The following is a 15,488-nucleotide window of genomic DNA, read 5'->3' as shown; positions in this document are numbered from 1 at the left end:
GCACATGAGACTGTTAGTTGTGGCACGAAGGATCTATTCATAGTTCCCTGACTAGGGCTGGAACCTGGGCCCCCCGCTTTGGGAGTGCAGTCTTAGCCACTGGACCACCAGCGAAGTCCCTGCAGGAAGGTATTTTGTGCACCTGATGTTGGCTGGATAAATCCCATCATTATTCACATCCATTACCAACCGAGTTCAAGACTTAATAGCATCACTCTAGCTCTTACCACCATTTTCAGCTAATGTCCCCTAATCTAACCCAATCTTCCCCACACTCCCAAACTCTTCTCCTCTGTTCTCTAGAATTAAGATTTATCGGTAGGTAAACGCTTTACACTCTCAACTTCTTTCAACTTTCCCTCCTCTTCTCGCCCTATTTTGAGGCTGGAGCCCTTCCAAGCAGAAGCTGCTTATCTTCCCATGTCCCACAAACGCATAGATGGGTAAAGGTCCTCCTTGCCTCCCATTGCCTCTCCGCTGTCCTTCCAGAAACCGTAACCCGTCAGATGTTCACACCATCACTCCTTCCCGGAGTGGCCACATCCACCCTGCTGCTGTTACAGAGCTCACAGTCGTCTTCTCAACCACCCCCACCTTGGGCATCATCCTTAGTGATGGATGATACACCTCATACCATGACCCTCTCACCCTCACTGACTTACTTTTCCTCTATGCCCTCTCAGTCCCCGCTCCTGTGGTTGTTACCTCTAGACCTGCCTTAACCAGTAACTGCGACACCTCTGAAATCTAAGTTCAAGCATCTCACTCTGACTGCCACCCTCCTGACTTAAGTCTCACTCATTCCAGAAAGCCTCCTTGCAACAATGCTGTTTCAGGGCATCCTACACCGGCTCCCTGAGGTCTTCTTCCCTCATTACCCAGTTCAGACCCCAGGTCTATCGTGATTGTCTATCTCACACACATGGGTAATCTCATCCTTCTTTTCCCCTCCTTTGTACTTGCTGGGCAATCCTCAACTGTAGAAGAACCTTATTATACATCCACTTTAGTCTTGAACTCGAGTTGAATATTTGAATTCATATGCCCAAGAGAGTGGACTGGTCTCACTTTAAGTGTTAGTCGCTCAGTCATGTCCGACTCTTTGCGACCCCATGGACTGCAGCCCACCAGGCTCCTCTGTCCATGAGATTTTCCAGGCAAGGATACTGGGGTGGGTTGCCATTTCCTTCTCCAGGGGATCTTCCCAACCCAGGGATTGAACCCAGGTCTCCTGCACTGCAGATTCTTTACCGACTGAGCTACCAGGGAAGCCCGGTCTCACTTTAAATGGTCACAAATACTGAGCCCCCAGCTGATTCATCAATCCTGTTACATTTCTCTAGTCAGTGAGCACCTCACACTCACCTTTGTCTCTCAGCCTCCCTCACTCTGAGGCGATGACCTCACCTCATACATCACAAAGAAAAGAAAATTGTAGGGAAAACACCCCCATCCTCCCACTGCCAATGCTCAAACCAGTGTGCCATATCCTTTCTTACTTCTAAAAAGGAAAAAGTACTTCTCCTCTAATCAAACCAATCCCGCCAAGATATTAATCCAGGGAAAGATAGTAAACAGTTTTTATGAACAAAGCCCTTGAGTAGAAGAGGAAATAGGATTATTTTATTCTTTTTAAAGACATCAGTCCAACTATTACATTAGTTCTAATAACTTATTTATAATAGCTATTTTAACATTTGTGTTTACTAATTCTATTATCTGGGTTATTTCTACATCTCTTTTGGTTGACTAACTCTTCCTTAGTTATTAGCTTTTCCAGCTTCTTTGCATATCTGGTGATTTTTTTTTTAATGGACACCAAACATTAAGTTTTATGCTCTAGGATCTTTTAGTATTCCTTTAAGCACTGTGAGGCTTTCTTCTAGGACACACTTATCTGAAATTAGTTGGCTCTTTTTGAGGATAGTGTTTAGTCTTTATTAGGGTGAGCCCAGAACAGTTTAGTCTAGAGCTCACTTGGCCCTACTACTAAGTAAATAACCCTTTGAGAACTCACATCGGACACCCTCTGCATTAGATCTTTCCACTCTGGTCGGTGAGGACACAACTCCCAGCCCCATGTGAGCTCCCAGGAACATCCCTCCTCCTTTCCAGCTGCTTCCCCACAGACAGGCTCAGATCACTTTTCAGCTGGAGAGCCCAGGGACCGCTCTGGAGACCTTCTCCTGTGGCCTGGGAACTCTTGAGGGAGTGGCCGGTGCAATGGGGGACTCGGCTTTGCTTCCCTACTTTGTGTCCACTGGAACTTTGGAACTCATTTAAAAAAAAATCATTTGTGGATTTTCCCATCCCCTCCCCAGCCATTTTTTCGGCTCCTTTCATAGCAGAACTATTCCAAGGAGTCATCCAAACTTGCACTGACCCTTTATCTTATAGTATTTCTTCTGTCTCAATCACGATTTCCTTCCCACCACACTATCAAGATAGGCCAATGGCATGTATTAAATTAAACGGTTACTTTCCCCTCACTCATCATCTCAGTGGCCATAGTTGACAAATGTCCTGCCTTTTTGAGACAGCTTTAGACTCACTTGCTTCCTAATTCTCTAAGAGCGTCTCCTCTATCTGAGCCTCAATGCAGTTTTAAGAAACACCCACATCCCAAAGGCTTTCAGATTGACAGTACAGCCCATGATGTCAGAATTGTACCTGCAATGCAGACTGCTCTAAGGCGTCACATTCTTGCACAGGCCAGCTAAATACAAAAAAGAGGCACTGCAAACTGAGTAACTCCATCCTTCACGTACCCTCCCTCTTGCATTTTAACCTCGTCAGTAAGCCACCTAATCACCCATCCACCCAGCTGCTCAAGGTAAAAGTCAGGGATTAGGACAGAGGATGAGATGGTTGGATGGCATCACCTACTCAATGGGCATGAGTCTAAGTAAACTCCGGGAGTTGGCGACGGACAGAGAGGCCTGGCGTGCTGCAGTCCATGGGGTTGCAGAGTTGGACACGACTGAGCGACTGAACTGAATCCTTGATTCTCTTTCTCCATCTACTATATTCTGATCTGTCAGCCAAGTTCTGTTGGTTCTACCTTCAAAATGTGCATCTAGTCCATCCACGTCTCTTCTTCCCTACCATCACCTAGGTCAGAGCCACTCTTGCCCGGTACGGATCATTCTGCACACACAGTGACAATAACCTTGAAAAACAGAATTCAGATCATGTCCTCCCTTGTCTGAAACTCTAGAGATATATTACTTCTTTTCAAAACAATCCAAACTCCGTGTAGTCGCCTGTAATAACTCAGCAGAAATGGGCCCACCTGCCTCTGGGCCCTTCGCTCACACTCCCCAACCCTCTCCACAATGCCCCCGCTGCACTGGCCGTGTGCGCCCTACGCCTCAGGTCTGCCTGGAATGTTCTCCTTCAGATCCTCAGAGGGCTGGCTCCTCCCTCATCAAGTTTCAGGGCCCATTCTTTGACCCTCTCATGCAAAGAATTCTCCTCCTTCTACCTGAAACTCTGTACTGTCTTGATCCACTGCCACTTTTTATTCATTTGCTTTTTGTCTGTCTTCCCATTAGAATTCAGTCATTCAACTAAACAAAGACTGTACACTTACTATGTGCCAGGCATGATTTCAGGTGCTGAAAATACATCCATGAATAAAGCAGACACAAAGTCCCACCCTCACAGAGCCTGCACGCTAGTAACACAAGATCCATGAGAAAGAGAACTATTTGTTCACTGTTGGATCCACAAGACCTGTAACAGTCCTGGGCTCACTGTAAGTGCACAATAAATATTTGCACTCTGAAAGTAAATGAAAATGAATGATTTATCTATATTTTATTAGTCTTTGTACAATATAAATATACTTCAAAAATCTTCACTCAGCCATTAGAAAAATGATCAGATTCTTAACTTAGACTTCTAAACAGTCATATTTATATTTTCTTTCCCTTTCAGACTGCATTACTCTACAGTAATTACTTTTACAGTAAAAGCATGAATTTGCAACCCTCAGTACAAAATTCTGCCTCTAATTTCAAATTCTCCTAACAGTAAAAGTGTTCTGCATCCACTTATATTCTTTAAGTCCTTTAGAACACAAGCTTTCTAGACTAAACTGGAACTAATTACCCATGTACCCAGACTACTTTTACTTCTGTGTAAACTGTTTATTTGTGCAAATGAAGCCATCAACTAATTTAAAAAATTAATGATTATTTTATAAACACATAAAATGCATATGGGAATGGATCTAGTGCAGGGATAACATAATATACCCATTATCACAGGAAACCCTACTTCATCTTGCAGAGCCCTACTTCCATCTTGCAGTTAAGAAAACCCAGGTGCACAAGAGCACACAAACACAAGTGTACATATACACACACGTGCGCACAGCTGGAAGCTGGATGAGGCCTTAGCTCTAATAACTCCCAGTCTGATGCTTTCTCCAATTAATAATTACCTAAACTTAGAGACACAGCTTTCTATAACTACATCATATAATTCTCTAGGGGTAGGCGACACATCTACACTAGACAATTCTAAAAACAAAGGACTATACAAATGTTAAGTAGTTCTGAACAGCAACAGAAAGCAAGACCACACTGAGTATTCAATCAATATTTGGTAACAATGCAGTGTGTGTTTATAGCATCCTCACACACACTATCTGACACTCCTGAGCGCCACCTCCCTCAGGAGGTAGGTCAGGAGAGGCTGGCACATGAAGAGACTGAAATTCATCCTGTAAGGTTAAGTGACTTGTCAAAGGCCACAAATGTCAAAGTGCATCTTTCTCAGAGGATATAAAACTGGTATTTGTGATTCTATGATAATCAAAACAATTCATCCCAGTACAGAAAAAGATCTGAACCTATATTAAATCATACACAGAACATTTTCAACCTCAGCTTATCTTTCCCCTGGACTTATTCTTAAGGCTGCGCTGTATTTCTTCAGCCAGTACTTGCTATACTGAAGGAAATTCAACCAAAATGATTTGCTTTGATAATCTGTTGCAAAACTCCCAAACTCTCACCATGCATATTCAAAGTTGAATCAACTGTTTAAAGACAACCACTGTAACAACACATAAATGAAAGGTTTTATCTTTTAAAGAACTGATTATATCTCTATTAATTAAAGAGAAAACTGAGATTATGGGTCACAGTAGCTGTATTAACTATGAATTTGTTTTTGGTTTTCATCTACCTACAGTGAGGCTGGTGGATAAAATACAATTCATATATTTAAAGGTACAAAGTCAGGTATCTGCTCTGTTTAAAATGCTGCAATTTCTCAAAATCATTACCTACAGTCACAGTGTTTAAAAAACTTGATCAAGGTAACTCCAAGTAATTCACTGAAAGTAGTTCAAACAAGTTATCTAAAGCATCTAAATCACTTGTTTTCCTGATGATGTCCCCCCAAATTGATTTATCCAGTTACTGTAATATATTAGTATAAGTCACACCTTAATGGTTCAAAAGCTCACTTTAAAAGACACAATCTAGTTCAGCCTGCATATTTCATCCTTTCAATACTGCCTCTGCACTTAGAGACTCAGAATTCATTTCATTCCCAAGTTACAATATAAAATTCTCATTTCCTTGTGGGTTGTCTTCTTTTAAGAAACAATCACAAACCACACTATCATTCCATGATATAAAACATTATCCTCTGCTTTAAAATTATGTTTTAACCAACTGCTGATAACGAATACCCTTTTCAGAAAAATTGAATCACAAAGTCAAGAATCCACACCTTCATATATATCAAATAGAACTCTTGCCATTACATACATATACATCCTCTGATACTTTACCATTACTATTACTACAGACTATGATTTAGTAAAACCTAATCTGTTTCAGATAAAACATTAGGAATGGCTAGTTTAATATTTAATTTTGGCCACAAATTTATGAACCTGATTATTATTCCTTATTTACAAGATTTAAGCTCTCCTTTATTTAGCTGGTACTTTTAATTAAGTGTTGTTGATTAACAGAAAAGGTAATAGTTCTGTATAAACTTCATTATAGGTCACAAGCACCCACCAAACACCATTAGATGCATAAGCCCATTAGTTTTCAGTCTTGTTTTGTGAGAAAATGAAGTCTGATTACAAATGATACTAATCCCAAATCTAAAATATCAAACCACACACTGAAACAAGAGCTAATATTAACACTTTAGGCACCAGGCCTGACAGTTTTCAAGAGGCTCCTTTAGTAGGTAAGAGTCCTCAGTCCTCCTACGTTGCTGAATCAAAAATATCTTGGGCAGGACACAGAGCTGAAACTAGACTTTATTACTGCTTCTCAGTTATCTTTGATTTTAACTGATTATTTGACACTTAATGGAAAAACCCCAAATATTCTCCACTCCTTTCTAATTCAAACTAGCTGTAAAAATTAAGCTTTGCTTCTAGTGCAATTGAGATTTCACATATTTCTTTTCACTTACAATGCAGTGCACAGAATAAACGAATCTAGATTCAGGACTAGGAAATTTTGGGTTTCAAAATTTTAAAGAAAAATAGGATTCTTAGTTTCTTTTAAAAAATGAGAAATCGAACTTTTTTTTTTTTTTTTTTTTTTTTTGGGGCGCCCGCCGCCGCCGCCATGCTGCCCGGCCAGCGCGCGCACAGCGGGCGGGGGCGGGGCCCTAGAAATCGAACTTTTAAACATCACAGTGATTTAAATGTTTTTATAAAACAGAAAAATATAGATTTTTTTAATAAAGTTTTGAAAATGGAGTGCTTGACTACTTTTCCTCTTAAGAAAGATATGTACCTATGCCCAATTGAACCCCTAATTAAAAACAAAAAATACCTACCTGGCTACTTCATAAACCTGATTTTCTTAACTTTGTATACTGGGCCAGTAAGAACAGTTTGAAGAAAGAAAAGATAGGTGTCTGAGACTATTTTGTCTGGTGAGAACCCTACTAAAACCAAGTGTTGGCCTGTGATGGCTGGGTCCTACTTCTAACAGTCCCAAAGGTGGCTGTGTAGGACAATAACAAGGCGAGATCACTGTAAACATCTTAATTACATCACACATCTTACCAGAACCAGTCTTGGTGACAGAAGAGAGTTTAAGCCTCCACCCTTACAGTCACAGTCTGGCATCCCAATGGGGAAAAAAAAAAAAACAAACCCCAAAACTACTAGAGGAACCAAGCAATTCCACTGTGCTGAGCATCACTTTAAAACCTCCTTTTTCAGAATGTCCTTTCTGAAATGAGAAGTATCCATAAAGGAGAATTTTAACAATGGAAAGCTCCAATTTGAACCAAAATAAGTCAACTTTTAATAAAAACATTTGATAGTACTGATACCTTGGAAAAACTATCCTTTCATTTAAAGGTAAAGCCATGGCACTAAGTAGTACACAACATTTCTTAGAAGATGATAATCTTAAAATGCTAAAAAATTATCATGGTGCAACCTCTGGCCCTGCTATTTAAATTTTTGTCCCTTTTAACCCCAAAGAGACTTATTTCATATTTAGAGCTGACAGTCTATTGATTTCCTATGATTTGAAAATTACTTGTTATTCATTAAACCAAAGCCCTTATCAACTGTTACTTTATGATGTAGCAAGTTACAAGGTATAACATTATACCAATTCAGACAATAAATCTCTAGCATCTATGATTCAGTCAAGTTCTTTAATTCATTACAATCTGTAATTATTTCTCAATCTTCATCAAAAAAAGGACTGAACAACTAAGTTCTAAAGTTGAGTAAAATTCATGTTTGGAGGGGACCTTCTACTTAAAAGTTGTTTTTTAAAAACTAAGAGATATGCCTAATTAAGGCAGTGCATTCAGCTTATAATGTAAAAATTATATGAAAATACATTATTTTCTGTGTTTAGACCTAGCATTTCTGCCACATTTACCACAGAAACAAAATATGGTAACAATTACCAGGAATGGTTCACACAACAATTTTAATAAGATGACATATACACAAAACTGCTCTCATCTAATTCTGTCCCATCTTTCATGATCAACTCCTGACCCTAACTAATGTGTCAGAGGCAGAAGTTTTAATCTTTTGTCTTTATAAGAAGCATATCCTTCTTCGGCGAATTATCAAAAGGACAGTTTTTCTAAGGTTAACTCAGTATTCAGTTACCTTTATTTGTGCTTAGTATACGTTTTCAACATCAACATTCTACTGTTAATACTGTGATTGGAGCTATACAGCCGCCTCTGGCCAGCATGAACCATAGGACTGGAGAGCAGCTGTTCCACCTGGGCCTGTTTACATTCTTCTATTCAGGATTTATTCCTGAGGTCTCTGTTTCACTGGTCATAGTTTTGGTTGGATGTGAAGTGAAACAAATTCTAAACGGATGATAGGAGAAGGCAGTCTGGGGGGGGGGGGAAACCCTAAAAACTAGGGACTTTACATGTTAGAAAATAATAAACGTCAAAATTCTTTCAGTGAATGAAAATTATCTGTAAAGATTTAGTAAGCTTTGGTACTTCAGCTGGGTTCAGCTCTGATTTCAGGCTGTGCCTCTTGAAACAGTCCAAAGTGTGCAAAGAAGCCAGACTTCAGTATGTTTCTAAGTGTTCTGTGTAGTGCTATCTGTTTTTATCAAAGCTCTCCAGTTCCTTGGAGGTAAAACAATGGCCACAACTTAATTTCCAGGTCAGTGTTAACACGACACCCCCAACTTGAAAGCATTATTTGTAAAACTTAAGAAACAAAAATAAAACCAAAAGACAAGATTCTGCAGTCACAAGTACTTTAATTTTTAAAAACAAATCACTTATTTAAAAATAAACAAACGGCACCATTCTACTCTTAAAAGTTGGGAACAAGCAAAAGAAATTAGGAGATTCTGTCTCATAGGTAACGTGCTCGGAGTCAGGACTAGACAATCTCAACTACTACACACACTAAGGACACTACAATCCGAAGGAAGAGTCAACTGTGACAACTCTTTGACTTTAAAAGGTTGAACAACCCAAACAGTTTCAACAGCTTTATTTTCAAAATCAACAGTACAGAGCAAAATTTCTACATTAAAAAAATTCCGTACAGTCCCAAATAGAGGTATTACAGTATAGTTTTCCACCACAAAATTGTAGTACCAATCCAGCGACTCCTCGACTTCTTGAACTGTCAACACACTGCCCCCTGTTTAAGTGGTTGTACCTGAAAACCAAGGTATGCAATTCCTTAGAAGGCACCGGGCGATACTGACAAGGTTCTGGGGGAAGCGAGAGCAAGTCTTGTGTCTGAGCCCAACTTCCACGACCAGCGACAGCCACAGCTACGACACAGTGTCTGTGAGCTGTCAACATTCAAACACTGAAGCCCGCCCATGGAAAACATCTCCCGGTTAAGATTTCACTCCACTTGAGTTCGGTGATGGATAAGAAAGAACCCTTTTTCTAAACGGAGATCTGTTAACATCTACTTAGACTGGCTCTTGTCTCCCGTAGGTTGAGAAACCAGCAATCAGGCGAACTTAGATTTTTATTAGGAAAAGAAATGAGAGAGTTACACAGGCTTTAGAAGAGCCACGGAGTTCCCTTCAAAATCTGCAACATGTTCTCAAGGATCAAAGAAAAAGTCAGGAGGAGTTGGAGTTGACAACCCTCCGATTAAGTAGGACTCGGAGGAATGGATGCAAAAGTCCCAGAAAGAGGACGTAGGACGAAAGTCGGCTCTGGGCTGCTCGCCGACCCCGACCTTCCGCTGCAGGACGCCCGCCTCCCCCGCCCGGCCTCTCGGCGGGTCCACGTGGGCCGCGCAGCCCCGCCAGCCTGCGGGCCGCCGAGAGAGCACGGCCACCCGAGCGCCCGGAACCTGCGCTCCCGGCGCCGGCGGCGCGCGAAGGTCGAGCCGGCCCCAGAGCGCCACCCAGCGGCCCGCCGAGAGGCCTGCAGGCAGGGCCTCCGCGGCCCGGCCGCCGCACCCCCCGCCGCCCGCCCGCTCCCTCTCCGGATGCACAAGGCCCAGCCCAAGCGCTCCGACCACAAAATGGCTGCCGGCAGCCTCGTCACGTGACCCCTTTGTGCCTTTCGGGCGCCCGAACTCCGCGGGCCCCGGGTCCGAGGGGCCAGGGTCGGCGGGTGGCCCGAGAGGAGGCCTCGCCGGGCCGCGGCGGCCGGGGGGCAAGGCCGGGGGCCCCGGGGTAAAGGCCCGGCCGGCGACGGGAGTCGGCGGCGGAGAGAAGATGGCGGCCATTTTGTGTGGGTCTGCGCTCCGCCGCAGGCAGCGGAGGGAGCGGGGCCCGGCGACGGGTCGGACAGGGGAGTTAACACGTACCGACTCCTCTTCCTTCTCCATTCCGGTGGGCATCTGCGGCACGGCCCGGTTTATCGAGGCGTATTCGTGCAGGTCGGGCAGATCCTCACAGCGGAAAACCGGCAGCGGCTTCGAGGCGTCTAGCGCCCGCGCCCGAAACGACAGTTTACTCATCTCAGGCGCAGCAGATACCTCTCCGCTCTGGGGAAACGGCCCCGGCCAGCGGGATCATGGAGAACCGGGGGTTCGGTCCCCACTCGCCCACCGCTGCCGGGGACTGGAGGGGCGGAGCGCGGAGCCAGCCGTCCGGGCACTCAGAGCCGCCTGGAGGTGGGAGGCCGAGACGCTCCGCTCCTCTCTCGCTCGCTCTCCTCAATACGCCATGGCCAACATGGCGGACATTAAAACTCCACTGTGCGCTCTTCAGCCAACCCCAGCCATTCCCCACACTGCATCGCGCAGCGGCGCGGGCACGCGGGGGGGGGGGAGGGCGCGGGCTCGAGGCCGGGCGCCGGCACAGAGCGCGCGTCCCGCCAACCCCCGGCGCCCGGCCCCGCTCCCCCGCGCCCGGCGGCTCGGCCCCCGCCCCCGCGGTCGCGGGCGGACCGGCCGGGTCGGGGCGGCGCGCGGGGCACTCGGACGCCGGGGACCACGGCCGGCCTCCCGCCCCGCGCGCCCGCCGTCCCGCGCTCGCTCCCGCCGGCGCCGTTGGCTGACAGGCTAGGGTGCAGCGAAGCTACAGCCCCCCCGCGCGCCAGCTCTCGGCGCGGCGGCGGCCCCGGGCACCTGTCAGCGCCGGCGGCCCGGCCCTGGGTAAGGGAGCGGGCGCCCCCAGCCCCGGCCGGCGCGGCGTCTCAAGTTTTATAACGAAACTACAGACGCCATTCGGGCCGGGATGCTACTTTGAGTGAACTTTTTAACCGGCCATTATCTTTACGTGTAAGGAAACGCTGGACGGTATTTGGTCGTCTCCGCTTGGATCCTGGGTCAGTTCCCATCATTGCGCTCAGTGTAAACAGGAGGCGTCCTACGTTTGCTCCAACTAGGGTTTTGGTGGTTTTATTTTTTCATCCTGCATTTTTATCGACCCACAGTCAAGTTTATTGTCATTGAAGCCAAGGGAATAATAATTATTGGGCGCCGTAACCCTTAGGGAAAAAATTTAAAAGCAAGACCTAGTTCACATTTTGAGAGCCGATGATTTTTCTGCACTGGAAGAAAATGTTGCTTCAACATAACCATGGATTGACACTTATTTTTACCTTTACTTTATTGAACCATGGGTTGACACTTATTTGCCCTCTGAAAAACGTTTTACAATTATTTGAAGATTACTTATAGCACTCCTGCCAACCCCCCCCCCCCCAAATTTAGAAAGAAAAACTATTAGGAGAGTATTTAGATGGATGTGATGGCTACCATGTGGTTTATATTACACACGAAAATGAGTATCCAGAGAGCCCTCTCCAGCAGAATATTTTAAAAACCCGAAAGACTGTTGCGGTGGTTTAATAGGTTTGGCAGCAAAATTTCAAATATTCACCGAGATCCAAAAATGCTCTGTACCTCCGCTTTTCTCCCCAGGGGACACATAATAAAAATAATCACTTCTTAAATACTGGGTTGGATGGGAACTGTTATTAGCTTAAGGCACAGGAGCAAGGTGCTATCTTTCAGGCTGGTTTAGCTACCACCCGTTTGGGGTGGGGAGAAGACAAGGAGGAAACAGGATTGCAGTTCTCCAAAATTATCATCAAACTCAAATACTGACAGCTCCTGTGTAGCAGACATTCACCTACAAGTCTTGCACTAAGAGGATGCATTTACTGACTCAACCAGCAAACTTTTTTTGAGACCTCAGGGGCCCTCTGAGTACCTGCTAATTATTCAGTGGGGCTTCCCTGATGGCTCAGGGGTAAAGAACCCGAGTGTCAATGCAGGAGACTTGGGTTGGATCCCTGGGTGGGGAAGATCCCCTGAAGAAGGAAATGTCAACCCATTCCAGTATTCTTGCCTCAGAAAGCCCATGACAGAGGAGCCTGGCAGGCTACAGTCCACTGGGGTCTCAAAAAAACTGGACAAAACTTAGGGACTAAACAACAACAAACGACAATTACTCAGCACCCACAGGACTCCCAGAGGAGCTTACGTGGTTGGAGTAGGACCCATAGATGGAAGCTGCCACACCTGAAGTAAGTGTGAGGATGAACGCTCAGGCTGTTTGGGACCAGGCAGCAGTGGCACCCAATCCGTGGGGAGTGGCTCTAATGAAAACATTCGGGAAGGATTTTTGGAGGAGGTGATATCAGGGTAAAAACTATGTAGGTTACGTATGGGTCAAGGTTGCAAAAAAGAAGAGAAGAAAGGTATCTTGGGCCAGGTGAGCAGTTCATGGGAAGGCCCAGGGCCCTGACAGGGTGTGTCACACTCAGGGATCCTCACCACACCATGGCCCATGACGGCTGCTTAGCCACGTTTAACAATTCTGAAAATACTGGCTGAATATTTGTATGGTAGGTCTCGCCAGGCTACATATTGTATTTCTGGAAATCCTAACAGAATTCAGTTGATTCAGGAACCTAGAACTAAAATAGTCTTAAATCATGACTGAAGCACCAAGAAAATGAATATATATATATAAAATACATATACATATATGACCCTCATTAAAACAACAGTCTATAGGGACTCCCTGGCGGTCCAGAGGCTAAGACTCCATGCTCCCAATGCAGGGGACCTGGGTTTGATCCCTCATCAGGGAACTAGATCCCGAATGCTGCTACTAAGAATTTGCAGGCTGCAACTAAACATCCCGTGTGCCACAACTATGACCCAGTAGAGCCAAATAAATAAATAGATATTAAAAACAATAACAGCCCATAGATAACATTTTCTATATCCTACAATAGATCCTCTGGAGAAGGAAATGGCAACTCACTCCAGTATTCTTGCCTGGGAGCCTGACAGGTTATATAGGGTCACAAAGAGTTGGGCACGACTTAGCAACTAAACAACAACACAAACAATAATGGGCACTATACAACTAAGTTCCTTGTTCAATAGAAATTCTAGACTCACACTTCATGGAGGGTTCAAAGAGATCCTTACAAATTAAGCTTGCCTTTTGCAGGTGATCTGCCTGCCAGGAAACATTTTCTTTCTGCCACTGATCCCCATTCAGCTCAATGCCCTGGATTTCTGACTTGCAGATCTTACTTGGTTCCCAAAGGCCCATAGATTGCAGTCCCAAACCTCTTACATTCATTCAGTTCACTACCCTCCCTCCTATGGGGCAGGGGGTGTGGCAGTGAAGGCTCCAGTTTAATTTTCCTCAGCATCCTTTATCCAACCAAAAAGTCACCTGCAAGAATGACTAATCCTACCCTGCCTTTCACTTTTTCTATTCCCAGCTAAAACTTCCTTTTTTTTCCCCTATGTATCCCCAACAAGAGTGATATGAAATTCTCCATCTTGCAAAAGATACATACTACTAACATGAAGCTGTATATACAAAACTTTCCCCAAAGGGAAACTTTTGGTTGGGAAGGAATTTGCAGTATTTAATACAGTTTTGGATTGATGCCACAAATATTTATTACATAACTAGGCAACACAGAGTACCATCATTGCAGAGGCTATAAATACAATACTGATAAAGGGATGTCCACTTAACAAAATGAGCAAAACCAGGCTGAGAGTGACATGTAGTGCTCTGGGAGTTCAGAAGGAAAGCAGTCGGTTCTAGGTGTGTTGATCAGACATTATGGGGAAAACAGCACATTATTTGGTTCTGAAGAATGACTACTATTTCAACTGGTAATGGGAATGAAATGGTAGAAGAAAAGGTCTTCATAGAAGAGGGCAACTCTATGGACAGAAAACGGGGATGAGAAGGTTGACTTGGCCGGGGTTCAGCAGGTGACAACAACCCAGGTGTGAGATAAAACGGTCAAAAACTTGGGCAGAAGGGACAGGAGTAGAAAGGACAGAGACATGTTTTAATGGCAATAATAATCACATACTATCATCATCACTTTGAAACCTGATTCATTTCGACTTGTTTCAAAAATAGAACGTCTGGGACTTCCCTGGTGGTCCAGTGGCTAAGACTCCATGCTCCCAAAGCAGGGGACCCGTGTTTGATCCCTGGTTGGGGAACTAGATCCCACATGTTGCAACTAAAGATCTTGTGCACCGTAATTAAGACCCAGAGCAGTCAAGTAAATAAACGAAAGAATATTAAAAAATATATATATAGGACGTCTGCTTAAACAACAATTGAGAATGTGTCAAATGCTATAGCTCTGATGCTGTACTTTGCTGTATACAATAAACCTGAAATACAGTTCCTTCTATTAGTTTATACCCAATATGAGCCCAAGTCGTAGTATTTCTTTGAAATTGCATTTAGGATTTGCAGCCTTATTTCCATTCCCATTGTTTTCACCATCAGCCCAGCTCTCATCACTTCCCACCTAGAAACAACCTCCAGTCCAAGTCTTCCTTCAGTCACTCATTCCTTCAATAAGCCTTGGTGAAGCTTCTGCTTCATAGGAATCTGCGCTGTACTCTCCTACCAGTGCCTGGTGCGGATCAGCAGTGGCTGGTGGAGGCTGTGGGTCCCTGGGGCTGTGTAGATACAGTACAGACTGCCCTTCAGGGATTCGCAGAACCCTGCATGCATGTGTGCTCAGTCATTTCAGTCAGGTCCAACTCTTTGCAACCTATGGACTGTAGCCTGCCAGGCTCCTCTGTCCATGGGATTCTCCAGGCAAGAATACTGGAGTAGGTTGCTGTGCCCTCCTCCAGTGGATCTTCCCAACCCAGGAACTGAACCCATATCTCCTGCGTCTTCTGCATTGTAGGCAGGTTCTTTACTCACTGAGCTACCTGGGAAGCCCTTGCAGTGCCCTGCATGCCCCCAAATCAGGGTGGCTAAAACCCCACTTCCGCCTGTGTCCTCCCTTCCCCAAGTCATTTATTCATCTTGCTCATTAGACAGAGCCATTTTGGGGAGGAGGGCATGGTTGCTGAGGCCTCATAATTTTGCCTCACTCTCTCCAACATTATTTCTCCTTAACGCTTAAGACAAACAAGCTCTTCACTCTGGCTGGTTCGTCTCATCACCATCTTTAGAAATCAGCCAAGTCTTTTCTGCCTCCAGGTTTTTCTTTATTCCTTTCTCTCTGTTCTCCCTGTCCAGCTTCAGACCATCTGCTTCTAG

The 15,488-nt window shown here is 44.6% G+C and overlaps 1 protein-coding gene across 5 annotated transcripts in view; it reads right to left on the bottom strand.

The window, feature by feature from the left end:
* EPC1 (enhancer of polycomb homolog 1) overlaps window positions 1-15,488 on the bottom strand; it is a 95,167-nt gene that overhangs the window by 56,109 nt on the left and 23,570 nt on the right. Inside the window, exon 1 of one of the 5 annotated variants that reach the window (XM_043882714.1) lies at window positions 10,286-10,735. The exons of 2 other annotated variants lie outside the window; for them this stretch is intronic. In XM_043882714.1, coding sequence (XP_043738649.1) covers window positions 10,286-10,438 — 153 coding nt within the window. In that variant the 5' untranslated portion in view covers window positions 10,439-10,735. Of the gene's footprint in view, window positions 1-10,285; window positions 10,736-15,488 lie in introns of those variants that run through there. 2 more of the 5 variants (XM_043882713.1, XM_043882715.1) reach the window with 2 other exon arrangements.

The sequence above is a fragment of the Cervus elaphus genome, chromosome 23 (assembly GCF_910594005.1).
Source record: "Cervus elaphus chromosome 23, mCerEla1.1, whole genome shotgun sequence".
In the NCBI taxonomy this organism is placed as follows: domain Eukaryota; kingdom Metazoa; phylum Chordata; class Mammalia; order Artiodactyla; family Cervidae; genus Cervus; species Cervus elaphus.
This window is presented reverse-complemented; position numbering and strand designations above follow the sequence as displayed.